Below are 27,938 nucleotides of genomic sequence, written 5' to 3' on the forward strand. Positions count from 1 at the left end.
TACGCCCACTGTTCCGCCCACTTTGGTTGTGTGCGCCGCGCTATGTGCGCTTTTGCTGTGCGCGTAGCGCACGCCGTGTATGCCTGCGTGCGCCATGGTTGGAATGGGCGCACGGACAGCGGGAAACACGCACAGCGTCTTCCTTGAATCGCACACGTGCGCTGCGTTTCTCACGCTTGCGCTCCCTTGCGCCTGCTTGCGCATGGATTTTCGGCGCACGTTTGTTCCATGAATCGGCCCCTAAGTCTCAGATATAGAGGAGCAGGGCCAAAACCCAGCCGTCTCCGATATAGGGGAGCAGGCCCGGAGCCCAGCTCGAGCACAGACAGGCTTGACTTTGGCACGCCTTTGACGCACTGCTGGCGCACCTGCTGCACACGGCCACATCAACCAGCACATAAGTGCAGCGGGTTACGTGGTGCCGTAAATCACAAATAACAGCAACACGTTTAAAAAAGATAAAACAAACAAGAAGCCAAAAAGTGCTAACAATTTAACCTTCCTTGTATGCACATGAAGATTTAGCACCAAGTCGATATTCAAACGGCAAGCTCACAAGAGCAGTCTTACCGGCTGTCCAATGTTGTTTTAACGACATGACGCTGGCTACCATGCGTGCGCGCGATATGATGTTGCCAATCTCATAAAAGACCCCCCCCCTTCGAGGGGTGGGCAGTTGTGTTCTACTTTATCACCATGTAGGGGTGGTTTCTCCCCTGGCTCCTCACACACACACTTCTGAATCGTCAGGCCATAGAAATCAACGGAATGTTAATCAAAAAACCTACAGAAGCGGCATGCAATGAGAGCTTCCTATTTACCTTCTCGCTAACAAAGTTATGTGTATGGCACATGCTGTAGGGGGGCTTTCATTTGGCATGCTACAGTAGTGTTCTTAATGTAAAATATCGAAGATAGAACAAACTCCAGTGATATCTCTGCCGTAGCAATTGGAAAGAATGCGGTGCTGAATAACTAACGACGTTTATGCTTCATGTCCTGTGGTTGTTGCTTCAATGTTTCTAATGGTGGTTCTTTGTTTCAAAAGCAATTGAAAAGTAAACGAAAAATAAAGAAGTTGCAAGTGGATTTGGCACAAGCAAAGCAGGAGGCCGCTCTCACCATCATGGAGTTAAAGGAGAAGATGAGGACACTTTCCAAAGCAGCAAAATCTCCTGCAGGTCAGTGTCGCCGTAGCAGCAGTATTCCTATAAAAATCCTCAGCACAGCATTCATGGCACCAGACATCAACAAAATATTGTGATGTTCAAACCAGTCACAGCTATTGTCTGATATGTACTACTCATTCACAATTAGTCCGGCAATGAAGTGTTTGTTTTACTGTCAGTCCCAACGATTAACAGCAAACCGTGTTTCTTAATGTATATGCAGTTTTCTGCTCTTGAGGAAACATAAAACGAATCCTTAGAATGTGTGCATTCATTGGTTTATTTTGTGGAAATCCATATTATATTTTATTTGATGTGCTATTTAATGTTTCTGCCATTCAAATGAACTTAAATCTAACAAAATCATAGGGTTCTCAAATATACTGAGCCTTTAATCATCCAAGAAAAGATTCTTAGACTGTGCATGCAGTTGAATATTCCTAGTCACTTGGCCAGATCCGACCCGTAGGACACTTTTATTTTGCATTTCAATGACATGGATTACAAAAAAAAAGTTTTATTGTAGATGACCCTGGGAATGTTCCATCACAGCTACTACATTTTGACAAAATCAATTGGGCTTGGGCATCAACTGCAGGCTCAGCTAGTACTACTTTCGAGGCACCGCTCGGGCCTGTATCCCAGGCATCACCTGAAAGCGGAAATGCCCCCCAGCCCCTCCAGCTCGGGGCTTATTACTTAAATATTCAATCACATCCAAATTACATGCACATTTGTCAAATATGTCAGATACATTCATTGGATATCCACTTCTCCAGCATGGGGTCTGGCATGGATTCACATGCTCATGAATATTCCCCGTCGTCAGGCTGGGAATCCTCCGTAAATAAAAAACCAGTATCAGTTTCGTTTCTGATCTGTCTTTCGTAGTAGCAACCAATCACTGGTCTCTGCGTCATACTGACCACAGCCAATGACTGCCCTCTACCTAAGCCCCGCCTCTGGCAGCCATCTTCAGATTTTTACTGCACGTTCATGTGTTGGGATCCTCGTGCTATTGCTCTCGAGCGTTAGTGCTATTTTTCACGTTTTTTTCTCAAAAAACTTCGTTTTTTTCGGTCAAAAGAGCCTCAGGCTCCACCGACTCTCCATCCGATCAACGGGGACCCGTGTCAGATTCGTCTACGCCCCTCAAGGGTGAAGATTCGTCGAGCTACGCTTTTGGAGGATTCCAGAAGTTTCTCAGGCCCATCTCGGTCATGGCCCAGGAGAAGGTAAGCTCGACGCCCGGAAAGCTGTTCAGGGTCTGCCCTGGATGCCAGCTACAGAATGTCTTTAAGGAAGACGAACACTCCTTTTGTCTTTACTGCCTACATGAGGACAAGACGCACGTGGAGAAGGACTGTGCGTTTTGCGGCAACATGTCGGAGCGGACCATGAAGGACCGCCATCAACGTCTCGCCAACTGGCTGGAAGGGAAGAGCCCGTCCGGCGAGAAAAGGAGGAAGAAATCCGAGCGGTCTTCTAAGACCTTTGAGGACGCCCCGGCGACGGGGGTCCAACACAAGGCCAAGCACCGCGAGTCCGCTGGCACCGGGAGCGCCGAACGGTCAGGCTCTACGGGCGCCAGGCAGGGCGCACCCTCCCCAGCACCATCAACCACGAGCCAACGCTCTGGGTCGGGTAAGAGGAAGGCCGAGCACCCGGCGAAGCTCCTGGAGAGGCCCCGGTCGAGCTCGAAGGCGGAGGGGGAGCGAGGCAGTGTCCCCCCACTCAAGGAGAAGGCGGTGAGCGCACCTAAGGTGGTGAAAGCCTTAATCCATCCGGCCAAGGCCTCTATCGAGACAGTCGCGGCGGCCCTGGCTCAGCCTGTGGAGGCTACACCAGTGGTGGCGACCTCGGGGCTCAGAGTCTCCCTGCCACCGCGGAGGGAGTCCTCTTTTATGCCCATCGACAGGACCCCCGTGAAACCTCTGACGGAGAAGAAAAAGGGGGGGCAGGAGGTCGTCGTGGATTCGGCATCAACCTCTGAGGAAGAACTGGTCGAGGTCTTAAGCCACGGCGTTGGCGTGGAAGAAGACCAGCCCGTCGGGAGGGATCCCGACGCAGGAGACGACGACATTGTCGAGGGTACCGACGGGGCCCCTGACCGCCCGTCGGACTCCCCTCTACCAGCACCGCAAGACAACTCGGCGGCCATTTTATTGGCTATACAGTCCTTATGCTCAGAGATAAGGACGAGACTGCCGTTGCCAGTGGAGATCCCGTTGGGGGACCCGGAACCAGGCCCTTCGGGCAGCCCCCCACCTAAGAAAAGAAGGATTCACCCTCCACCTCCTTTTCAGCCGTCGCGCCCCGTTCAGCCCTCCTCCCCGTCCACGACTCGAGGGGATGACACGGGGACTGACACGGCCGCGACGGGTACGGACGACGCGGTGTACGACGAGGATCTGCCGTCGTCACCTCCCACCCGGGCTTCCCCGCCCGACGAGATTGGATCTTTTCACTCCATGATCGCCAGGGCGTCTGGGCTCTTCCAGCTCTGCCCTGAGGAGAAGAAGAAGGAAGGTTTCCTTTATCAGCGGCGCGAGGCCAAGAGGAAGATGGTCCTCTCGGTACCTCTGCTGGACGATATTTGGGATGAGGGCCTTGCCCTCCTCAAGAACCCATCCACGACGCCGGCTAGAAGAGACCGGTACGAGAAGAAGTACCAGGTCCCAGACGCGGCCCCCTTGTGCCTCCGGGCACAGCCTACCCCGGACTCCGTCATCTCTGCGGCGGCCAGGAAGAAAGCAGGGGGGGGTGCGGCCTCCACGTCGACTTCCCCGCCGGACGGCGAGGGAAAGAAATTGGACACGATGGGGCGCAGGGTCATCTCGTCTGCAGCGACGACGATTAAGGCGGCCAACGCCTTGGCTATCGTAGCCCGCTACGCTACGACAGGGAGCTGTGGTACAAACTGGCTCCCCTGCTGGACTTCCTACCGGACGACAAGAGGGCTGATGCCCTGGGGATCTTGCAGGAAGGTGAGGTGGCGTCGGACCACGCCATCACGATTGCGACGGACATCGCCGACACTGGATTTCGCCAGTTGGGCAACGGCGTGTGCCTTAGGCGGCGTGGATGGCTCAGGGCTACTGACTTCCGTCAAGACGTACAGACCAGAGTCCTGGACATGCCGTTCGATGGGAACAACCTGTTTGGGAAAACAGTGGACGATTCCCTTCAAGCCATTAAAGCGGACACGGAGAGGGCCCGGGCTCTCGGGGTTCTCCAGCAACGGCGGCCGCCCTTTCGGAGCAGCGGAGGCAAGGGTGCCTCCAAAGGTTCCGGCGGCAGATTTTCCACCTACCGTCAAGCGGCCCGTTCGTCGTCTCAAGAAGCTTACAGGGGATGAGGCAAGTCAGGCGGACCCCGCCGTCGTCGCCAAGGAGGTCAAGGCGGCAAAGCCTCGTCTAAGCAGGATTGAACCGGCCGTGGGGTCGGGCCCCCACCGAAGCACCCCGGTGGGAGGCCGGCTGGCGAGCTTCGTCAGCGTGTGGGAGTCCATCTCCACCGACCGTTGGGTGCTGGACGCCCTGGCCCAGGGCCACGCGCTCGAGTTTCAAAGAAGGTGCCCGCGCGTCCCCCCTGTGGCCAGGAAAGAGCTTCACGTCCCTCAGCTTCTCCGGGAGGTAAAGGCGATGCTCAGGAAGGACGCCATCGAACTCGTCCCAAAGAGGCTTCGGTGCTCCGGAGTTTACTCAAGATACTTCCTCGTGAAGAAGAAGACGGGAGGATGGCGTCCCATCCTAGACCTACGACGGCTGAACAAGTTCATCAAGGCGCAGAAGTTCCGGATGGTCACCCTCCAGCACGTCCTGGGTCAGCTGGAGGAGGGCGACTTCCTGTTGTCGTTGGATTTGGAGGATGCCTACTTCCATATTCCCTTCGGTCTGCGGTCGGCGCCCAGGGTATTCACCAAGTGCCTTGCACCAGTGGCGGCACAGCTGCGCCGAGAGGGGATCCACGTCTACCCCTACCTGGACGACTGGCTCATCCGAGCCAAGACGAGGGAGCTCGCCGTGGAGCACACAGCAAGGACCGTCCAACTTCTCACGGACCTGGGATTCTCCGTGAACTACGCCAAGTCCCACCTGGTACCCGCGCAAGACGCACTGTTTCTGGGAGCGAAGCTCGACACAGTGTCCCTTCTGGCCTCCCCGTCGGAGGAAAGGACCAGGGCCATCCTGGGCAAGGTACAGCGGATGTTGGTTGCCGACGCGGCCAAGGTGAGGTCCATCAAGTCCCTCCTCGGAATGATGTCTTCTTGCATCTACCTCATTCCCATGTGCAGGCTCCGGATGCGTCCGTTGCAGGAGTTCCTGGACGCGCGCTGGATCCAAACGACAGGCAACTTCGAGGAGAGGATCACACTCGACGAGAGTTTCCGACGAGCGATCCGGTGGTGGGGCACCCGAGCGCATCTGACGGCGGGCATGGACTTTCAGACCCCAGGCCACCAGGAGACAGTGACCACGGATGCCTCCTTGGAAGGGTGGGGAGCGCACACGGGAAATCTGCACGCGAGAGGCCTTTGGCTCCCGACGGAGAAGTCCCTCCATATCAACGTCCTGGAGCTCTGTGCAGTGTTTTGGGCCCTCAGGTCCTTCCTTCCGTCCCTCAAGGGCAAGGTGCTGAGGATCTTCACCGACAACACCACCACCATGTTTTACATCAGGAAACAGGGCGGAACCAGGTCCCCAGCACTGTCCAAGGAGGCGCAGGACCTGTGGCATTGGGCCGTCGCCCAAAGGATGTTTCTGGTGCCGTTTCATCTGGCAGGGATAAAAAACACCATCGCCGACTCACTCAGCAGGGAGCTGCGCTCGTGCCACGAGTGGGAACTACGGCAGGATCTAGTGGATCGCCTCTTCCGACGGTGGGGCACACCCCAGATCGACCTGTTCGCGACGGCGACGAACTCCAAGTGCCGGAGGTTCGCCAGCAGGTTTCCCCAGCCGAAGAGCATGGGAGATGCTTTCTCGTTCCCCTGGGAAGGCCTGTTCCTATACGCGTTCCCTCCTCTGCCACTGCTGATCCGGCTCATCAACCAGATCAAGAGGTCACGGTGCAGGATGATCCTCGTCGCACCTGCGTGGCCGAGGCAGATATGGTTCCCGGACCTTCTGGACTTGTCAGCGTCCCCGTCAATCAAGCTGCCAGTGGACGCGGATCTGCTCTTCAGGGAAGGAGGCGCCATCCTCCACCACGACCCGAAGTCGCTGAACTTGCAGGCCTGGCTCCTGCAGCGCTAGAGTTTGGAGGATACGACATACCGGCCGACTGCAGAGAGGTTCTTGCAAAGGCCAGGGCGTCCTCGACTCTTAAATGCTACGGACACAAATGGAAGAGGTTCTCTGTCTGGTGGCACGCACAGAAGATTAACCCTCTAAGGATTACGGCTCCCCAAGTGCTGCCGTACCTGTTGACGCTGGCCAAGGCTGGACTGGCACACGCGTCCATCAAGATTCATCTTGCTGCGATCTCCCGATACACCAGAACCACGGGGCGGACGTCCTTGTGGTCTCATCGTCTGGTGAAAGAGTTCATGAAGGGACTGTTCAGATCGTTCCTGCCGGTGAAGGCTCCGGCCCCGGCGTGGGAGCTCAACGTGGTGCTGACCAAGCTCATGGGACCTCCGTTCGAGCCTCTGCACTCGGCCCCGTTGAAGTTTCTGTCGTGGAAAACAGCGTTTCTTGTGGCCATCACCTCCGCACGACGAGTGGGAGAGATCCAGGCCCTATCTTGCAAGCCACCATACTTGACTTTTCACGACACGAGGGTGGTGCTCAGGACACACCCCTCCTTCATGCCCAAGGTGCCGTCGGACTTCCACCTCAACGAACCCTTGGTGTTGCCTGTGTTTTTCCCGTCGCCTTCGTCGCCGGCTGAGAGGACTTTGCACTCACTGGATGTGGCTAGAGCGCTGAAGTTCTACGTGGACCGCACAAAGTGTTTCAGAAGACGTCACAACTCTTTGTGAACTTTGGACCTGTCAATCAGGGGAAGGCTCTCTCGAAGGCTTCCATTTCCAGATGGCTCTCCGGCTGTATCATGTACTGTCATCGGTTGGCAAACCGACCGCTGCCTGGCCGTCCGAGAGCCCATTCCACCAGCGCGATCGCAGCTACCACGGCGTTCCTTTCTGGTGTACCCCTGCTGGACATATGCAGGGCTGCTACGTGGAGGTCGACGCACACCTTCACGAAATTCTACTGCGTCGATCGGGATTCCAGGGAGGAGTCCAGGGTCGGCCAAGCAGTGCTGCGCAACCTGTTCGCCTGAGGTGAGCCTGGTGAGGAGGTAAGATTGCTTGATGTTGAGTTTGATGTAATGCTTAATGTTGAGCCTTTGCCACCTCCCGTGGTTGTGCATGTGTGTACTGCTATGTATTCTTTATTCATGAGCATGTGAATCCATGCCAGACCCCATGCTGGAGAAGGAACAAGTTACTTACCTGTAACTGTTGTTCTCCAGCATGGGTCTGGCATGGATTCACATGCGAACCCTCCCGCCTACCCCTCTGCGGCTCTTCACTTGGTCATACTGCCACTTCACGTGCTTCCAAATCTGAAGATGGCTGCCAGAGGCGGGGCTTAGGTAGAGGGCAGTCATTGGCTGTGGTCAGTATGACGCAGAGACCAGTGATTGGTTACTACTACGAAAGACAGTTCAGAAACGAAACTGATACTGGTTTTTTCTTTACCGAGGATTCCCAGCCTGACGACGGGGAATATTCTTGAGCATGTGAATCCATGCCAGACCCATGGTGGAGAACAACAGTTACAGGTAAGTATCAGTAGAGAATTATATTTGAGGTAAGGTTGTAAAATGTTACACAACATGCTAGCTAGGTCAAAGGAGACACTCAACTCTAAGGACTACACTCTATGGGGGCAACTGTGAATTGTAAGCTCTGTATCAAGGGTTTCCTGTCACCTTAAGCACAGATCTTGAGGTCTCCTGTACTGCCTAGGTGCTTCTAAGTAGCAGGAGAGCACACACCTTTCAAACAACATACAGCAAGGTTCAATAGAGAGGAACACTTGGATGACCTGCTGGCACTCTTAAATAAGTGTGATTTTTGGTCCATGGCTCCAGTGGGAGCAGGGTTACTGGAACGGGCTGCCTGGAAGTTCATGTCTGGGGGATTGGATTGCTCTTGGCCTGAGGCTGAGATCCTCTGGGAGTTAATCTGCATAATCCTGTCTTGCCTACCCTTCTTAACCTGGGCTACAGTTACCTCGTTTTTTTGTCTGCCAAGTCTGATTTCCAAGTGTACAATGGGCGATGTGGCCCATTTCTGGAACCGAGTGCTGCTAACATATATTATTTAATTATTTGGAATATTGCACCAAATTCACTGTTTAGTATTGATGCCATATTTTTCCAAACAGCACAGCCCCCAATATTGTCATCCAACATACTTCAGGTCTAGTATAAGCCATCCTAGTCTCGGGAGGATAGCTCAGGGGCATGGTGCTCGCCTTGGAAGCAAGATGACAGGGAGCAATACAGGTTCGATCCCCGGGGCCGCTCTTAGAAACCTCTGGGTATTGAGCGTGTTATAAATAACCTATCATATCATATCATATCATAACAATATGTTAAGTAAAACATACAATATGCACTGATTAGCCTTTCAGGTCTAACTGCTGCCATAATATTTCAAAGACAGCTTCGAATGCTCCAATAATACATTTCAGCGCTGGTCATTACATCCTATATACTGTGTTTTAAACACCATACACCATTTTCAGTTGTGAGTAATGTCTGTTATAAGCTGTAAAGGCATTAACCAAGAGCCAGGTACCAGCCCACATATACTCTGCGCCTACCTTTGCAATATCTGCCTCTTTAGCTGACACTCTTGACTGCATTGAGGCACAGGCACGGCAGCACTCCTCAACTCAGGGACCATCATGAGGATCCAGGCTTCTTTTCTTCCTTGTTCGGTTTGTAACTCTGCTATTCAGAAACAGAACCAACTGGGCTGGCCTTCCTAACTTTCCGCAGGCAGACTTGAGAGAGTCCTGTTATCTCCCTCTCCTAAGGTTTAGGTCTTCCTCTCCACCACCTATGGACTATGGTCCTGCTCTTCCCCAATGCCAATCCATAGGCTTGTTCCTACAACCAAAGTGGACATGGCCCATTCTGGACAGGTGGGCCAGGCAGGCCTGGATTCATGTTTTGAACTGTTTCAGTGCTAAAGCCCGAGCCAGAGTGTGTCATCCTGCCTACAGAGACTGCCTTATTCCGTGCTGTGTAAACGTGGGGAGGAGAGCTGATTCAGCCACATTTAATCTTTGTCGATCACTGATTTTCCTTTTATACACATACTTCCTTTACACAGAAGAACCTACCTTCCTTCCCGATCTAGCCTTTGCCCAGCAAAATGATCCAGCACTCACAGAGGCTTTTTTACAAGTGAGTCCCGAGGGAGAAGGACAAGAAAACAGAAGTCCCTTCTTCTTTCTGAAACAGGTATTGCTTTATAGAAGGGAAACCTCCAGAGAAGGCCTAAGTAAAACTCACTTAGTAATACCCAAAATCCATTGCAAGATCGTGCTAGAGATTGCCCACTCTCATTTGACAGGAAGACATTTAGACAGTCTAAAACCCAAGCTCACATCAGTGGGAAATTCTACAGGCCAGGTATCCACGCTGGCAAAAGCACTTCATTCAGACACGTGAAATATGCCAGAAAACCAGCTCAGATATTCCCTTACCTGCCCCTCTAAACCCATTAATGATAACAGAAGTCCCTTTCTACTGAATTGGGATGGATATCACTGGACCGTTGGAAGCTTCCAGACTGGGTAATAAATATGTTCTCGTAATCGTTGATTACGCTACACGGTACCAAGAAGCCTTTTCCATGTGGAGCAAAACAACCCAGCACATTTTAAAACATACTACCATTCTTTTATAGGGTTGGTTCCCCTAGTATATTCTGACGCATCAGGGATACAATTTCATGTGTAAACGTTTGGGTGAAGTCAAGGAATTACTACACATTGCCACCTTAAGAACCTCTGTTTACCACCCTCACACAGATGGATTGGTAGAGAGATTTAACAAAACCCTTAAAATGATCTTGAGAAAATTGATAAATGAGGATGGAAAGGCCTGGGATCGCAGTAAGAAAGACCCCTGAGGCATCCACCGGATTCTCCCCTTTGAGCTACTCTATGGTGAAGAACCAATAGATGTCTTAGACATGCTCCGGGAGACCTGGGAAGAGAGCAAAGAGGCACCCATTCCCCTTTCACAGACAGCTACTCTGTTGCAAGAACACATGAAACTCGTCCGGAGTCTAGTCCACACTCACATGGAGAAAGCTAAAGCCCAAAAGAATGTCACCTATGACAAGAAAATGAATTTAAGATATTTTTCAGTAGGACAGAAGGTATTAGTCCTCTTGCCTACCTCTGAAAATAAACTTGTCTCAAAGTGGCATGGGCCATATAAAGTGCTAAAGCAGTCCTCCAGGACTACTCGATGGCTGCTCTCCCTGCCCGCTTCTTTGATCAACAGAGCGGGTTCAAGCAGTCGCCGGTAGCCCTGTGTGTGCCCAGACTACAGGCTTAGCCCTGCCAGGACCCGTGAGCCTCCTGTGAGTTGTTTGTTTCATTTAATTTAAAAATAATTGTATTTTGGCGCTCCGAGCATGCTGTACTGCCCCCTGCCCCCTCCTCCCTGCAGAAACTTCCTGGTCCTCCTCTCCCTTCCCTTCTCCCTGCCCGCCCACCCCCCTCTGATTGGGCCTCTCCTAGTCCCTCCAGGACTACTCGACGGCTGCTCTCCCCGCTCGCTACTTTGATCAGCGGAGCGGGTGCGAACAATCGCCGGTAGCCGTGTGTGTGCCCAGACTACAGGCTTAGCCCTGCCAGGACCCGTGGGCCTCCTGTGAGTTGTTTGTTTCATTTAATTTTAAAATAATTGTATTTTGGTGCTCCGAGCGCGTTGTATTGCCCCCTGCCCCCTCCTCCCTGCAGCAACTTCCTGGTCCTCCTCTCCCTTCCCGCCTCCCTGCCTGCCCACACTCCATCCCCTTCCTCTCCTCCTTCTGCCTTAATATTGACCCTCCTGGGCAGCCCCCCTGCCCGGCAGCCCCCTCGGCTAAGGGCCCCTTAGGCAAAGGGTGGCTCCTACGGTTGCGGCTCCCGTTGTGTCTGCAGGTGTCCGCAAGAGACGCCAGGCACCAGTTATCATCATTATCTCCACCTGCTCTCCCGGCCCACCCCTCCTACACCCGTGTCACTTAATTACGCATTGTGCCAATACTTACTGTTGTTTTCCTGCACTGTGGTAAACTAGGCCTTTTCCCTCCCCTCCCAGGATTCTCAAACTTAGATGGCCTCTCCACCGGTTACCTAATATGCATTTACTGCTTACAATGTTTTTCTGCATTGTGGTAAACTAGGCCTTTTCCTCCCCTCTCAGAATTCTCAAACTTAGGTGGCCTCTCCACTGGTTACCTAATACACATTTACTATTGTTCTGAATTGTGGTAAACTAGGCCTTTTCCTCCCCTCTCAGGATTCTCAAACTTAGGTGGCCTCTCCCTGGTCCCATATTGAGCACTGTGAGATCTTTAACCCTGAGAGTCTGTCCTACTGCACTACTGGCTTGCCGCTCGCTATCTTGTCCGCTTGTTCTCGTCTGTCTCCCCCCCTCCTCTTCCTCCTATCCTATGGTGCTCTCTATCTCGCCTATCTTCTCTAACTGCTTCTCCATTGACTATCCTGCTCTCCTCACTAAATCTGGTAGGAAAAAGTTTAAAAAGGACATCCTGGTCTCCAACCCAGGCCTCCTATCACTGACACCAACACTAGTGCCTCCTCCAAGGAAACTTTCACCGCCCTCCTCTTTTTCGTGCCTTCACCTGACCTATGGACCCTTCATATGGTCTCTGTGCTCTCTCCTTTCTCCTCTTCTCCCATTAATGGTGGCACCCATTGGGATGTCCTCTTAGCCTCCTTCCACTCCTCTAAGGTCATCATTAATGTCTACTCTAATGGGACCGTCTTGGTCCAAGGCCCTCAGGCCAACCTTCACCTCTTTGATAGATGCTTCCCGTGCCTCATCAACTTCCTTTCCTCTCCTACTGTCCCCCCTCCTCTGTCCTTGGCTACCTTGCCTTCCCCCTCCCACCCTGCCCCCGCTCGTGCTCCTTCTTCACCTCCGCAGGGTGTACCTCTGATCTGTACCCCCTCCCCGGAAGTCCTTCAAGGATGGCAACCTTCTCCACATTGCCACTCTTAACTCTTGCTCTGCTGTCAAACATTCCTCTGATATCTGTCGCCTCCTTGAGGAACTGGACCTTGATGTCCTCGGTCTCACTGAGACATGGTTCACGGCTGTCATGATGCCTACCCCCGGGCATCCGGACCCAGCCCTGCAGCCTCGGGAACCGGCATCCAGACATTTATTGAGACCCCAGCAGCCCCGGCTTGGAGCAATCTGGGTTCAGTCCTGGCGCCTTAGGCACCAGGCTCATAATAGATATCAGTCCTTGCGCCATAGGCGCCAGGCTCATAGACATTACTTACCTCCTGCAGACCATGCTGCAAATGAATCAAAGCCCACGTGAGGCCTGGACGGGGCTATTTTATTACAGGGACTATTTTTTACTCGGGTGTGGTTCTGGGGAACTTCTTACCTGGGACTACTTTGCAGGCTATTTAAACCACGCCCGAACAGCAGCCCATGCTTCGCGCGATTCGGCACTTCAGCAGCGTGATGCTCACCGCGCCTGCAGCATCCAGTCCTCTGCCACGCCCGCCTCGAACCTGGACACCAACCTAGAAGAAACAGAAATAAGAACTTACCTTTTAATCTTCATCTGTTCCCGAATTCGCCGCACTTCAGAATTGGAAAGACACGTCGGAAATAAAAGCATCGCATTGGTAGAAGGCGCGTGGCGCCATACTTACCAGTCTGCATCTCCATGGTTCAGCGCTGCAGCCATCATTTCATCACTGCATCTGTGGAACCTGGAAGGGACAAAGAGAACAAGGTGAGCCGGGTGCTAACAAAGACAATCAAAGCAACCATATTATACTCACCAGAGTTACCGCTCCCCTAGGCATCTTTCATCGGCGTGCCACCTCTTTAACGCCACACCTGTGGGAGGAAAGAACACTCGTTAAAGACATTTATTTCGCTTTTACCGGACAACGCTGGGTAATACAGACTCTTACCCATGCGCAACCTGCAGCACTTCAGGTGAACTCTTCTCGGATTAAGCTGCAATACAAAAGGGATAAAAACGAGTGAATAACAGACAATTGAACTCTATAGACATTATACTTACGGCTCCTTGCCATTTACCACGGAGTCCAACACGTCTGGAACTCGCCCAAAATCTTCAAACCAGTGAAGCAACTGGGATTCTACGTGCCCCTGCGCTCGGTGCAGGATGGAGAGCTCATCATTACAAACAATAAGGTGAGACAACAAAAGGGGAATATCGGGGTGCTTAGAGGGAACAAATTAAACGAGTGTTTCCTTGCGTCCACTGGGTGGCTAATTCCCTTCCTCCTGCTTTTAGGAAACTACTTTTACGAATCAAGCAGACGAAGCTAGGAAGGCCGGTCCAGACAGCCGTCTCTGTACTACGAATAACGCTGGTGGAGACCTTAGCAGTCCAGTTCCGATTGACGCCCCCGTGGGAATCAGGTGAGCATTACAGAACGCAAAGCCCATCTATAAATCCCCACCCGGGCGTTATGGAGACCTCAGAAACTGACCAACTGGCCCAATTATTAGGGTAACTTAGAGCGGAAGTGCACTCCGCCCGTCAAGAGACTAATGCCCTCAGGAGAGAACTGATTGTGGCAAAGGAGCACACTGATGATCTTGCTAGGCAATTGCTGCAAAACCAAGCTGGGCAAACACCCCTACCTGGAATTGGGGGGAATCCAACCCCAGTTTCATCGAGCAATCGTGTGCAAGTGATTTTACCAGGAACTATCCCTTTAGCTCCACCTGAACGCTTTGCTGGGGACCCAAAAAGGTTTGCATTGTTTATGAATCAATGCCGCTTGCACTTTTTATGCAGACCTGGAGCCTTTCCGAATGACCAAGCCAAAGTAGCCTTTGTATTATCATATCTTAGTGGCAGCGCAGCAGATTGGTCCATTCCACTAGTCAACCAGGATGACCCCCTTATCCGGGATTTTCAAGGTTTTCAAATGAGCATGGAAAAACTATTCGCCAGACATTCACAGGGACAGGCCCTGGATAACGAACTTTTATCCTTACGACAGGGTAACCAGGATCTGTTAACCTATATCGCAACTTTCAATAGGTTGGTGGTGGAAAACGGATGGCCTGAGGAAAAGCGAGTTACATTATTTCACTGTGGACTTCGGGGAGAACTCAAAGACGCCTTGGCTCAAGTTGTGAACCCACCTCAGGATTGCACAGAGTATATAGACTTAGTGGTCCAGCTAGACCATCGACCCCAGAATAGAAAGGCTGACCGAGCCAAGTTTCGAGAATCGGGTATTGGTTAAGTCCAACGTTGCCTCCAAAGGGACTGATGCATCTGAACCTATGCAGATCGGGGGGGGTTAGAGGACCCTTAACGCAAAAGGAAAGAGAAAGGAGACGCCAGATGCAATTGTGTCTGTACTGCGGAATCTCAGGACATTTTCTACAGGATTGCCCTGCAAAACCACCCAAGAAGGTGGTAGGAGTTGCTGATAAAGGCCAGAGAGAACCCGATTCGGGGAAACGACCACGCCCGACAAGCGTAGAGGTCCGCTTGCCGAGCTTAAAGAAGGACACTCAGACCTCGCACCTCATCATACCTATGGTCCTTGTTGATCCAAAGCAGCCGTCACGTATGCACGCAGTAAGGGCATATATTGACAGTGGGGCCGTAGGAAATTACATGGACCACGATTTGGCTTCAAGGATGAATCTACCTCTTTGCAAGAAGACCACTTCGGATGTCATCACCACAATCGATGGAACTGAAATAGCCTCATGGCCCGTAACTCATTCCACTACAGAGATGACACTGTTGGGTCAAGACGGGCATCGAGAAGCTATTGTGTTTGACTTAATCAAGGCCCCACAGTTCCAAATCATTCTGGGAATGCCATGGTTAGAAACACATAACCCTTGTATTGATTGGCGAGAGAAGAAAGTGACCTTCCCGGATTGTGCACGTACCTGTTACCCGAAAGAACCTTTGAACAAAGGCCTGGCGACAGTCACTACTCCAGTCGCGCAGTTACCTCAGGAATATCAAGACTTTCAACATGTTTTTCAAAAAGAACAGGCAAACACATTACCGCCTCACAGACCATACGATTGTAAAATCAACCTCTTACCAGGTGCACAACCTCCTTGCAGTAGGATCTACGCCCTTACTGAGCCCTAAAATCTTCACCTACGACAATACTTGGATCAATACCTTGCTAATGGCTTAATTCGGCCATCCAAGTCTCCGGCATCCTCAGCTTTATTCTTCGTGCCTAAAAAGTAAGGTGACCTTAGAACGTGTATAGACTATTGCACGTTAAATCAGATGACGGTAAAAAACCAATACCCCTTGCCTCTGATCCCCGAGTTACTAGACCAAGTAAAGGACGCTTGCATCCATACCAAGTTAGATCTCCGAGGGGCATATCATCTGGTACGTGTAAAGAAAGGCGATGAATGGAAGACTGCCTTTCGCACTAGTACGGATTATTCGAATATCGGGTGATGCCCTTCGGGTTGTGAAATGCACCAGCAGCCTTCCAGTATTTTATGAACGATGTCCTTTGTGAACTCATTGACGTCTGTGTTATTGTATACATAGACGATATTTTAGTGTACTCCTCCTCAGAATCAGACCATGTTAAGCACGTTTGTGCAGTCCTTGAGAAACTATGCCAGCATAAATTATATGCAAAATTGGAAAAATGTTTTTTTTATACTACAGAAGTTGAATTCCTTGGATTCATGCTGACTCCGAAAGGGGTCCGAATGGACTCTCGAAAGGTGGACGCAATTCTCAAGTGGCCATCACCCAATTCAGTTAAAGGGGTACAAAGCATGCTTGGATTTGATAATTTCTACCACAGATTTATTCCGAACTTCTCACATGTGGTACACCCCATCACAGCACTTTTGCGAAAGAACAAACGCTTCTTGTGGACTGAAGAGGCTGAAAGAGCCTTCCAAGAATTGAAATTGAATTTCACGTCTGCGCCTGTCTTAAAGCATCCACGCCCCGAACGTCCATATATAGTGGAAACCGATGCATCCAGTTTAGCCATGGGAGCTGTCCTATCCCAGAAGGATCCAGAAACCGGTCAACTTCATCCAGTAGCATTTTGGTCTAGAAAGTTCTCGGCACCCGAATTGAACTATGCGATCACTGATAAAGAATTGTTAGCCATCAAATCAGCCTTTAAGGCTTGGCTGCATTATCTTCTCGGTGCCAGGCATACCATTACTGTAATCACCGATCACCGGAATCTTCAGTATTTAAAAACAGCCAAAGCCCAATCGTCGCATCAACTTCGATAGGCATTATTCTTTGCCGAATTCGATTTCGTGATCACCTAACGACCAGGTTGTAAAAATGGCATGGCAGATGCATTATCCCGAATAGGAATGGGAGAAACATATTCCAACCCGGAACCGGTGCCTATAATTTCAGAACAAAGAAACCTCGGCATTACTACGCTACAGACTTTAGAAGACATTCATTTCAAAATCCAACAACTTTTCAATCCAGCAGCCCTGCAGTACTGGGTTAAGAAAGGCCAAGACTATTCTGTCATCAATGATCTACCTTACTATCAAAGGCGTTTATTTCTACCTCACAAGGAACTACAAGAACTAGCAAAAACCGAGGTTAAAATTAAAAGACAATTCTGGTGGCCCACCTGGCGAAAAGACGTAAAGTCATTCGTGCTGTCTTGTGGTATCTGCACCCAAAACAAAAGTCAGAAGAAAAAACCAGCTGGCCTTTTACAACCTTTGGATATTCCGCCTACGCCATGGCACACTTTGTCCTTAGACTTTATTACTGATTTGCCTCCATGCAATGGATTCAACACCATTCTAGTTATCGTGGATCTTTTTTCCAAGATGGCCCACTTTATTCCTTTAAAAGGATTACCTTGCGCTTAAATTTTGGCCAAGGAATTTCTCGAAAACATTGTGCGAATCCATGGATTTCCTTCCATATTGGTCTCTGACCGAGGTAGTCAATTCATTTCACAATTTTGGAAGAAATGTCAATTGGCGCAAATTGACGTAAGGTTATCAACCAGTCACCATCCCCAGACCGATAGTCAAACGGAGAGGACCAACAAGACTCTCGAACAATACCTACGTTCAATGCTACACCAAACCGAAAGCAACTGGAAGGATATTTTATGGATTGCTGAAAACGCATACAATAACGCAGTACATTCAGGAACCAGACAGAGCCCCTTTTATACTATCTTTGGGCATCATCCTCGAACCTCAGAACTCGACTCGCCTCAACACTTAGAAATGCCCGCAGTAACTCACCTGCACTCTACTATTACACAAGCCTTTAAAGAGGCATCAAAACATTTGAAACAAGCAAAAGAAAAATACAAGAAAAATGCCGATCAACATAGAAGTGACACTCCACCATACCAGATTGGGGATCAAGTTTGGCTGGCTACAAAACACATACCTCTGAAAGGAACTCGAACTTTTAATATCGATATTTGGGACCTTACACCATCAAGGCCATTATCAACCCGGTGGCCGTCAAATTGGAATTACCCTCTAACATGCGGATTCACCCTGTCTTTTATGTCTCACTTCTAAACCCAGTTCAAGCTGGGACTAGATTAGCCAAACCACCTGACCCCGTCCTCATAGATGGGGAATCTGAATTCGAAGTAAAAAATATCCTGGACTCTAAGATGGTTAAATGAAAGCTTTTTTATTTAATCGACTGGAAGGGCTACGGACCACAAGAAAGGTCATGGGAGCCTAGTGACCAAGTTCATGCGCCTCGATTGGTGAAGAAATTCCATCGGAACTTCCCAGACAAACCAGGGACAGGGGGAAGAACAACTTTAGGAGGGGTTTTGGGGGGGGGTGCTGTCATGATGCCTACCCCCGGGCATCCGGACCCAGCCCAGCAGCCTCGGGAGCAGGCATCCAGACATTTATTGAGACCCCAGCAGCCCCGGCTGAGGGCTATCTGGGTTCAGTCCTGGCGCCTTAGGCACCAGGCTCATAATAGACATCAGTCCTGGCGCCATAGACGCCAGGCTCATAGACATTACTTACCTCCTGCAGACCATGCTGCAAATTAATCAAAGCCTACGTGAGGCCTATATGGGACTATTTTATTACAGGGACTATTTTTTACTCGGGTGTGGTTCTGGGGAACTTGTTACCTGGCACTACTTTGCAGGCTATTTAAACCACGCCCGAACAGCAGCCCATGCTTCGCGTTATTCTGCACTTCAGCAGCGTGACGCTCACCGTGCCTGCAGCATCCATTCCTCTGCCACGCCCACTCGAACCTAGACACCATCCTAGAAGAAAGAGAAATAAGAACAAGAACTTACCTTTTAATCTTCATCTGTTCCCGAATTCGCCGCACTTCAGAATTGGAAAGACACGTCGGAAATAAAAGCATTGCATCGCTAGCAGACACGCTGCGCCATAATTACCAGTCTGCATCTCCACGGTTCAGCGCTGCAGCCATCATTTCATCACTGCATCCGTGGAACCTGGAAGGGACAAAGAGAACAAGGTGAGCCGGTTGCTAACAAAGACAATCAAAGCAACCATATTATACTCACCAAAGTTACCGCTCCCCTAGGCATCTTTCATCGGCGTGCCACCTCTTTAACGCCGCACCTGTGGAAGGAAAGAACACTTGTTAAAGACATTTATTTCGCTTTTACCGGACAACGCTGGGTAATACAGACTCTTACCCACGCGCAACCTGCAGCACTTCAGGTGAACTCTTCTCGGATTAAGCTGCAATACAAAAGGGATAAAAACAAGTGAATAACAGACAATTGAACTATATAGACATTATACTTACGGCTCCTTGCCATTTACCACAGAGTCCAGCACGTCTAGAACTCGCCCAAAATCTTCAAACCAGTGAAGCAACTGGGATTCTATGCACCCCTGCGCTTGGTGCAGGATGGAGAGCTCATCATTACAAACAATAAGGTGAGACAACAAAAGGGGAATATCGGGGTGCTTAGAGGGAACGAATTAAACAAGTGTTTCCTTGCGTCCACTGGGTGGCTAATTCCCCTCCTCCTGCTTTTAGGAAACTACTTTTACAAATCAAGCAGACGAAGCTAGGAAGGCCGGTCCAGTCAGCCGTCTCTGCACTACGAATAACGCTGGTGGAGACCTTAGCAGTCCAGTTCCGATCGACGCCCCCGTGGGAATCAGGTGAGCGTTACAATGGCCAGCTCTGTCACCAGCTTTGACACACTCCTACCTGACGGCTACAAGATCCTCTCCGTGCCCAGGCCCAACCGTGCTGGTGGGGGTGTTGCCCTCATCTTCCCTGAGTGGATTCCTGCCACTGTCACTCCTACGCAGACCTACTCCTCTTTTGAATGCCTTGTCTGCCGACTCTCTCTCTCTCCTAGCCATTCCCTTACTGTGGCTACTATCTATCGGCCACCCGGTCAAATTTCCTCCTTACTCTCCGAGTGGGCGGACCTCTCCTCCTCACTCCTGTCCGCAACCACTCAACTCCTCTTTCTTGGAGACTTCAACATCCACCTGGATGCCTCCGGTTCCCCCTCTGGACACTTTCGCGACCTCTGCAACTCTCTCTCACTCTCTATTCTCCCGTCTGGGCCGACTCATTCTGCAGGGCACACTCTTGATGCTCTGATCTCTTCTGACCTTCCCCTCTCTGTCCCTCTCTCCACTCCTCTCTCCTGGAGTGATCACTTTCTCCTATCCTCCCACCTCACCCTCCCTACACCTCAGGCAAAGCCACCTTCATCACTGCCACCCTCCTTCTCGGTCATCCGACCCATGAATCGTGTGTCAGTTGAGGCTTTCGCCGCCACCTTCTCATCCCCCCCTGCCCCTTCGGCTGACTCCCACCCTGACACAGTCCTCTCCACTCTTCACTCTGCTATATCTGATACTCTTGATATCCTTGCCCCTGTCATGAGAATCCGCCTGAAGCCCAAAGCCAAATGTAACTCCTGGTATGACTCGGATCTCATAAGCCTAAAACGCAAGTGCAGGGTGGCAGAGAGGAAATGGCGTGCTCATGTTCATCCTCTGACAAACTGGCCTGCCGCCTGCTCCAAAGGCAATACCGGCTCTCCGTTCTCACCAAGAAGAGAGCCCTTCTCCAAGCATGCATCTCTGCGGCATCTAACAATTCGGCTGAACTCTTTAAAATCTGCAAGGAACTGGCCAACCCTGCTGCAGTCTCTACCTCTCCTGTCCCCTCCCAGGCCCTCTGCATGGCACTGGCCTCTCACTTCATTTCAAAAACTCAGGACATCCTGTCCTCGCTCTCCTCCTATCGCCTCCCTCCCTCTATTCCCTGCTCTTCCTCTGGCCCTTCTGCAGCCACCCCTCCTCCCTCCTTCTCTGCCTTTCCCCTTTTCTCTGCTGACGAGGTTTCCAGACAAGTCTGATCTATGAAAGTCTTGTCAAAACAGGTTCACCCCTGTTCCTCCAAAACTATCAAGGACCACATTGACTCCCTGGCTCCTGCCCTGGCTGACTTCTGCAATCACTCCTTCACCTCTGGAGTCTTCCCATCCCCCCTTAAGCACTCCCTTGTGCAGCCACTTCTTAAGAAACCCTCTTCCGACCCCTCCTGCCCGGCTAACTATAGCCCAATCTCCATCACTCCCTTCCTGGGCAAACTCCTGGAGAAACTGGCCAACTCCCAGCTTAATCTCCATGCTAAATCTGTTGGTTGTCTTCATGACCATCAGTCTGGCTTCAGAGCTGCCAGGAGCACGGAAACTGCATTCCTGAACATCGTGAAGACCTGCTCTCCAACCTCGACTCTAACACTCCGTTTGTTCTCATTTTGCTCGATCTCTCTTCTGCCTTTGATACTGTCAACCATGCCATCCTGCTCAACCATCTCCGTGATAACCTGGGTATCACTGGTCAGGCTCTGGCATTGCTGACCTCTTTCCTCTCTAATCGACCCTCCCTGGTCCAACTGGGGTCCTTCCTCTCTGACATCTTTTTCTCTACCTGTGGTGTCCCCCAGGGATCTAACCTCTCTCCCTGGCTGTTCAACCAATATCTGGCACTCCTTGCCCACTGCATCGCCGCTCTCTGCCCCAACTTTCAGTGCTATGCGGATGATACCCAGCTCATTTTCAGGCTACCCTCGGCCGCCTCCTGTCCTTCCCTCATCTCTGACTGTCTGTCTGCTATCCAGGAATGGTGTGCTGCCAATGACCTATACCTTAATGCCAGTAAGAATGAGATTCTCCTCATCGGCACACCCGCTCCCTCCTTCCCTGCAGCTCTCTTGACCGGCCTTTGTTAGCCCTCTTCTTGCTCCTACGTGAAAGGCAAAAAAACCTCGGGGTCATCTTCGACTCCACACTCTCCTTCTCTCCTCACAAATCTGACGTCTCTAAGAAGTCACACTACCAGCTGCACCTCCTCAGAGGTATTCTTCCTTTCCTCTCCTTCCGCCAGAAGCTCACTGTCTCTAGAGCCCTGGTTCTCTCTAAGCTGGACTACTGTAACAGCCTCTATCTAAATCTGCCTGCCTCTACTCTCCGCCCTCTGCAACTTATCCAGAACAGGACTGCGAGACTTGTCCTTGGCCTCAAGCCCAGGGACCGTATCTCTCCAGGACTGAAATCTCTGCACTGGCTTCCAGTGGCTGCAAGCATTAGGTTCAAAACCCTCTGCATTGTCCACAAGGCCTTCTGGGGCCTGAGACCAAAATACCTTCAACTCTCTCTTCCTTAATATCTTCCGTCTCGAGCTCTTCGCTCATCCGCCTCCGACTCCCTTAGGGTCAGCCGCTTCTCCAAGCAACGAGTTGGGGAAGATCTCTCTCCGCGGCAGGGGCCTCCCTCTGGAACAGCCTTCCTGCCTCCCTGAAACTTGAGGAGAACCATCTCTGGTTCCGGAAGCACCTCAAAACCTTCCTCTTTGCTTCTGATTTCTCTCCCCCTCTCCGCTGCTAAATTCCTGACTGAAACTGCACTGAATCTGCAACTGGGCCACTCTCACCGATCTCAGTCCTTGGCCCAGCCACTCTCCCCTTGCACTGCCTCCCTGGCAACCCCTGCACTGCGGGACTGTCTCTGTATCCCTAAAGCCCATCTTCCCAGCACTTGTCTGCACTTACCCTGGACTTGCCACCTGCTGGCCCTTATTATTTATCTTGTTATTCTACTACCCCTGTAATGCACTTTCCCCTCTCCCTTTCCCCCTTCACTTTCCCTTCGCCTCTGCCCTTGCACTTGCGCGATCTGAATGGCACCTAGCCTAGTAAGATTGTTGTCTGTCGTCCCTTTGTCCCTCCCTCACTGCCTCGTCGCGCCTTGAAACACTTGTGTATAGGCGCGTTATAAATGCCATATCGTATCATATCATATCAAAGCAAAAAGGAACCTGTACTGATAAAATAGCCCAACCTGATAGAAAGCAAAAGACCCACCTCTACCATGTAAATCTCTTGAAGGAGTGGAAAGAAAATCCTTCCGCCGCCACCTCCACTGTATTCCCCTGTTTGGTACCCAAAGAGATAGACAACTCTGAACTTATTCCCCAAGAACTATCTAAACAGAAACAAGAAGATTTGAACAACCTTATTAGGGCATTCCCAGTTGTATTCTGCGAGAAGCCAGGGAGAGTACATGGTATTTATCATGATATCAGAACTCCAAAGGGAAAAGTGGTTCATTTGAAACCATATAGACTCCCGGAAGCACGAGAAGAAATAGTGGTTGAGGAAGTTAAAAAAAGGTTGAAGGCCAACATTATCGAGCCCTCTTCAAGTCCATGGTCCTCCCCTATTGTGCTGGTAACAAAACCTGTTAATTCTTGGAGGTTTTGCATAGACTTCAGGCAGGTTAACGCCATTTCTGCCTTCGATGCCTATCCTATGCCACGCATCAATGATTTAATAAACTTGGAAATGCCACCTTCCTGTCAACCCTAGATTTAACCAAGGAATATTGGCAGGTCCCAGTATATGGACCTAGTAAGGAAAAGACAGCTTTCTCAACACCAATGGGACTATTCCAATTCAAAGTCTTTCCTTTTAGACTGTATGGGGCCCCAGCCACTTTCCAACAACGTATGGACAGGATACTACAGCCCTACTCCAATTTCTGTGTGGCCTATATTGACAACATAGTAATTTATAGTAAAACTTGGAAATACCATCCTTTTCATCTGTCGACTATTATGAGAATTCTCAGAGAGGCCGGCTTAACTGCTAATCCATCCAAATGTAAACTGGCTCAATTGGCCGTGAAATACCTAGGCTTCTTTCTAGGGAATGGCAGTGTCCAGCCCTAGTAAGAAAAAGTGAAAACCGTCCTAGAGGCCCCCATACCCAAGACCAAGAGAGACCTCAGGGCATTCCTAGGATTGATTGGTTATTACTGTAGGTTTATCCCAAAATGTTCAGATAGAACAGCCAGATTAACAGGCAAGCTTAGAAATGCTGAACCCCAAAAGATTCATTGGAATGATGAGGACGATGCATGTTACAATAACTTAAAACAAACCTTGTGTCAGAACCCAATCCTAAAAGTAGTAGACATTGCAAAAGGGTTAGGAGCAGTTTTATCACAACTACAAGATGGATTAGAACAACCCATCCTATTCACTAGTGGGAATCTCTTCCCATGTGCGAACAACTACTCTGTTTTGGAATTGGAGGCCCTTGCCATCAAATGGGTAACTGTCCATCTAAGATACTCCTTTTTAGGGAGGAAGTTCACACTTGTCACTGACCACTCACCTTTAGCATGGATAAGTCAACGAAAGGACTCTAACCCTTGAGTCATGCGATGGATCTTAGACCTGTAACCCAAGTGTTTCACTGCGGAACACTGAAAAGGTAAAGAACAGGGGAACGTTGATTTCCTTTCCCAATTTCCCTGTGAAATAGATGCGGCTACATCGCATAGGGGAAGCGTATGTGAGAAACCAGAGGGTGTTTCACCCGCTAGTCCCCGGGGGTCTCTCTCTCAGGTGGCCAGGGCACGGTCATCGCTTTTGGATACAGGACCTGGGGGTGGACCAGTGCGGGAGGATCACCTGAGTGAGGGGTCTTTGGGGAGTGGGGTGAAGCAGCCGATGGTGAGATGCGGTATTCTCTCCTTTTTTGTACTTCCAACCCTTCCTATTTTTTAGGATCCGATGTCCTATGTCTCCCCCCCGCTTTTTTGCACAAACACTAGGCCGAGGAAGAGGCTAACTGAGACTAACTCTTATACGTCATACTGGACATGTCCCGATGTCCCGCTAATCGGGTCAGGCAAAGTCAGGCACTTGGCTTCAAGTGCATACACCTGATTCCAATTAGCTCTCCTCTCATGGATAAAAGGCAGAACTTACAGACACACACTGAGAAAGGTGGAACACAGAACTTCTGGGGTGAAGCAAACCTACTGGAGCACAGCGACGGACCATTGTATGAGAGCAGCGGGTCGAAAATCACAAGAGTTCCCTACAGGAGGTTGTTGCCGCCACAAGGCTGTGAAAGACACGTGGAGGAGGCCAGATCCCAATATCAAAGACTACATTGTATTTCAAGGACGCCGGCGACCCTCCCACACAACCGGTGAGTTGTCAAGAGACCTGAGAGACCGGTGTGTGCTAAGAAAGATTGAGGTTTGCTACAATATATTGCAAGCAACGGCTGCATGCGTGTGGATGAGACGCGAGGAAAGGCAGACCTATGAATTAACTTTAAGATAAACTGAGTAACGGAGTGTTCCAGCGAAAAGGAGTAGCCCACTCGAAAGTCTCTGTGTAAGGAAAGTGTTAAACTGTGAAAGGTCTGAACCCGGTAGAAGGGGGACCAACGTTGAACTGTGAAAGGTCTGATCCCGGCAGAGGGGGACAAACATTGAACTTTGCAAGGTCTGAGCTTGGTAGAGAGGGACCAACTTTGAACTTATGTTTTCGTTTGAAGAGGTCTGAGCCCGACAGAGGGGGACCGGTGTGAACTTTTTTTTCCCGTTATTTGGGGAAGACTGGAACAAAAGCCTTTAACATGGAAGGCTAGGTGGGCCTCGAGCCACGTTCCAAACTGTTTCAGTGTTAAAGCCCGAGCCAGAGTGTGCCATCCTGCCTACAGAGACTGTCTTATTCCGTGCTGTCTAAACATGGAGAGGAGAGCTGATTCAGCCACATTTATTCTTTGTCGAACACTGATTTTCCTTTTATATGCATACTTCCTTTACACATATTTCTGTACAAGAGATAGGGCAGGCATTAGGTTTTGTTAGCATAGGCCATTTTGATTTGACAGAAATGACTAAGACTGTTTTCTTTATTAGATGGTCGAGGTGACTCCCATCCTAGTTATAGGGCACAGTAGGAGTTTTCCAAACCCCTCAAAGTTAATAAAGATTTTAAAAATGGTATCTTTTGTGTCAGTGTCATACATGTGATACCATGCTTCCCCTACAACGCCCACAGGGCAACAGGGAGGAAACATGGGATTGAAAACAAGGTATACACTGGAGGATAAAGATGAAGCTACTAGCCCTTGTGAGTATTCAGAATGTGCAAGTGCAGAGAGAGAAGAGGGGAAGAGAGAGTGGGGGGTAAGTGCTGGAGTGTCAATGCCCATGGGTGAGCATCAGATGTAAGTGCCCAGTATAGTAAGTGCTATGGAGCATTGAGCTGCAATAAGTAGGTAGGTGCAGGCCCACAGTGGCATAGGCCAGTGGGTGCCAAGGCAAGTGCTGTGTGTAGGCAGAGGCTGATGCGATTGTGTGTGGGAGGCCAGGGCCCCGAAGGACACATAAGTGCTCTGATCACCAATCGCAGCGACTGTGAGATTAGCAGAGGAGGGATGAAGTGAAGGAGGAGATGAAAAGGAAAGGCTTGAGGAGCTTCCAGAATTTGAGGAGGTCCAGCTCCAGACGAAGAGGAAGGGGCAGGCTGTTCCATAAGCGGGAGCCAGCTGAAGAAAGAGATCGGCCTCTGGTCCTCTGTTAAGCGAAATGCTTTACACACATGTACTAAAACCCTAAGCTTTCCTTTGCTTTTTTGTAAATATCGCAATTAACCGTACTGATCTACACAGACCATTATGTTCTGAAAGTTTGTAACAGCTGGTCCCTGTTCTTTGATGCTGTGTGTATCCCCCACCGTCCCCATGGTCGCCTGCTATGTTGTGTGTGCCCCACCCTCCCCATGGTCACCTGCTATGTTTTGTGTGCCCCCCACCACCCTTCATGCTCACCTGCTATGTTGTGGGTGCCCCCCACCGCCCCATGGTCACCTGCTATGTTGTGTGTGCCCCCCGCTCCTCCCATGGTCGCCTACTATGTTGTGTGCCCCCCCAAATTCCCCATGGTCGCCTGCTATGTTGTGTGTGCCCCCCATCCTCCCCATGGTCGCCTGAGATGCTGTGTGTGCCCCCCACCCTCCCCATGGTCGCCTGAGACGCAGTGTGTACCCCCACCATCCCATGGACGCCGGTTATGCTGTGTGCCCCCCCACCCTCCCAAGGTCACCTGCTATATTGTGTGTGCCCCCCACCCTTTCCTGATCACCTGTTATGCTGTGTATGCCCCCCACCCTCCCTATGGTAACATGTTACATTGTGTGTGCCCCCCATCCTCACCATGGTCGCCTGAGATGCTGTGTGTGCCCCCCACCCTCCCCATGGTCGCCTGAGACGCAGTGTGTACCCCCACCATCCCATGGACGCCGGTTATGTTGTGTGCCCCCCCACCCTCCCAAGGTCACCTGCTATATTGTGTGTGCCCCCCACCCTTTCCTGATCACCTGTTATGCTGTGTATGCCCCCCACCCTCCCTATGGTCACATGTTACATTGTGTGTGCCCCCCACCCTCACCATGGTCACCGGTGATGCTGTGCCCACCTCCCTCCTCATTGTCCCCCCTCCCCACTTCCCTCTCTTCTAAACCAATCCCACCTAATTGACCTCTGCATCTGTATGCTGCTGCCACCCTGAAACCTGGTTTTGGGCAACATGTCTGTGCCACCTATATTGACTTACTCTGCATTTGTATGCTGCTGCCTTCCTGTAACATGGGGTTGGGTAACATGTTTGTGCCTCCCAATTTGCCTTTGCATTTGTATGCTACTGTCGCCCTGCACCATGGGGATGGGCAATATGCTTGTGCCATCTAATTTGACTTTGCATTTGTATGCTGCTGGCGTCCAGCTAAAACCGGCTGGGCAACATGTTTGTGCCACTTAAACAGACTCTGTCTTTGCAAGCACTTATGTATCTAAGTAACTAAGTAAGCCGCCATGCTACATGGGGTTAGGCAGCATCTATGTACGTATGTCTTTCAAGCACTTATGTAACTAAGCAAGACTTCTGTAACAGCGCTGCAATGCCCGAGGGCTGTTGTGCGCTTTATAAATGCAAATAAATGGTACCATAGGAACGTAGAGGTCAAGAGGGAGAGTATTTAGTAAGAGCAAGCTGCAGATAGCATAGTCCCTGGCCCCAAACAGCCTTGTGGATGATGCAGAGGGATTTTTATTTAATCTGTGCAGCAACCGGGAGCCAATGAATAGTTTTTAGGGTGGGAGAGATGTAATCT

The 27,938-nt window shown here is 50.6% G+C and overlaps 1 protein-coding gene across 1 annotated transcript in view; it reads left to right on the forward strand.

Annotated features, from left to right (window-relative positions):
* Positions 1-27,938, forward strand: part of CCDC192 (coiled-coil domain containing 192) — a 963,016-nt gene that overhangs the window by 732,275 nt on the left and 202,803 nt on the right. The window contains exon 6 of the mRNA XM_069625619.1: positions 1,049-1,181. Within this exon, the coding sequence (XP_069481720.1) occupies positions 1,049-1,181 (133 nt within the window). The remainder of the gene's footprint in view (positions 1-1,048; positions 1,182-27,938) is intronic.

The sequence above is a fragment of the Ambystoma mexicanum genome, chromosome 6p, assembly GCF_040938575.1.
Source record: "Ambystoma mexicanum isolate Mex_15411 chromosome 6p, UKY_AmexF1_1, whole genome shotgun sequence".
Lineage (NCBI taxonomy): Eukaryota > Metazoa > Chordata > Amphibia > Caudata > Ambystomatidae > Ambystoma > Ambystoma mexicanum.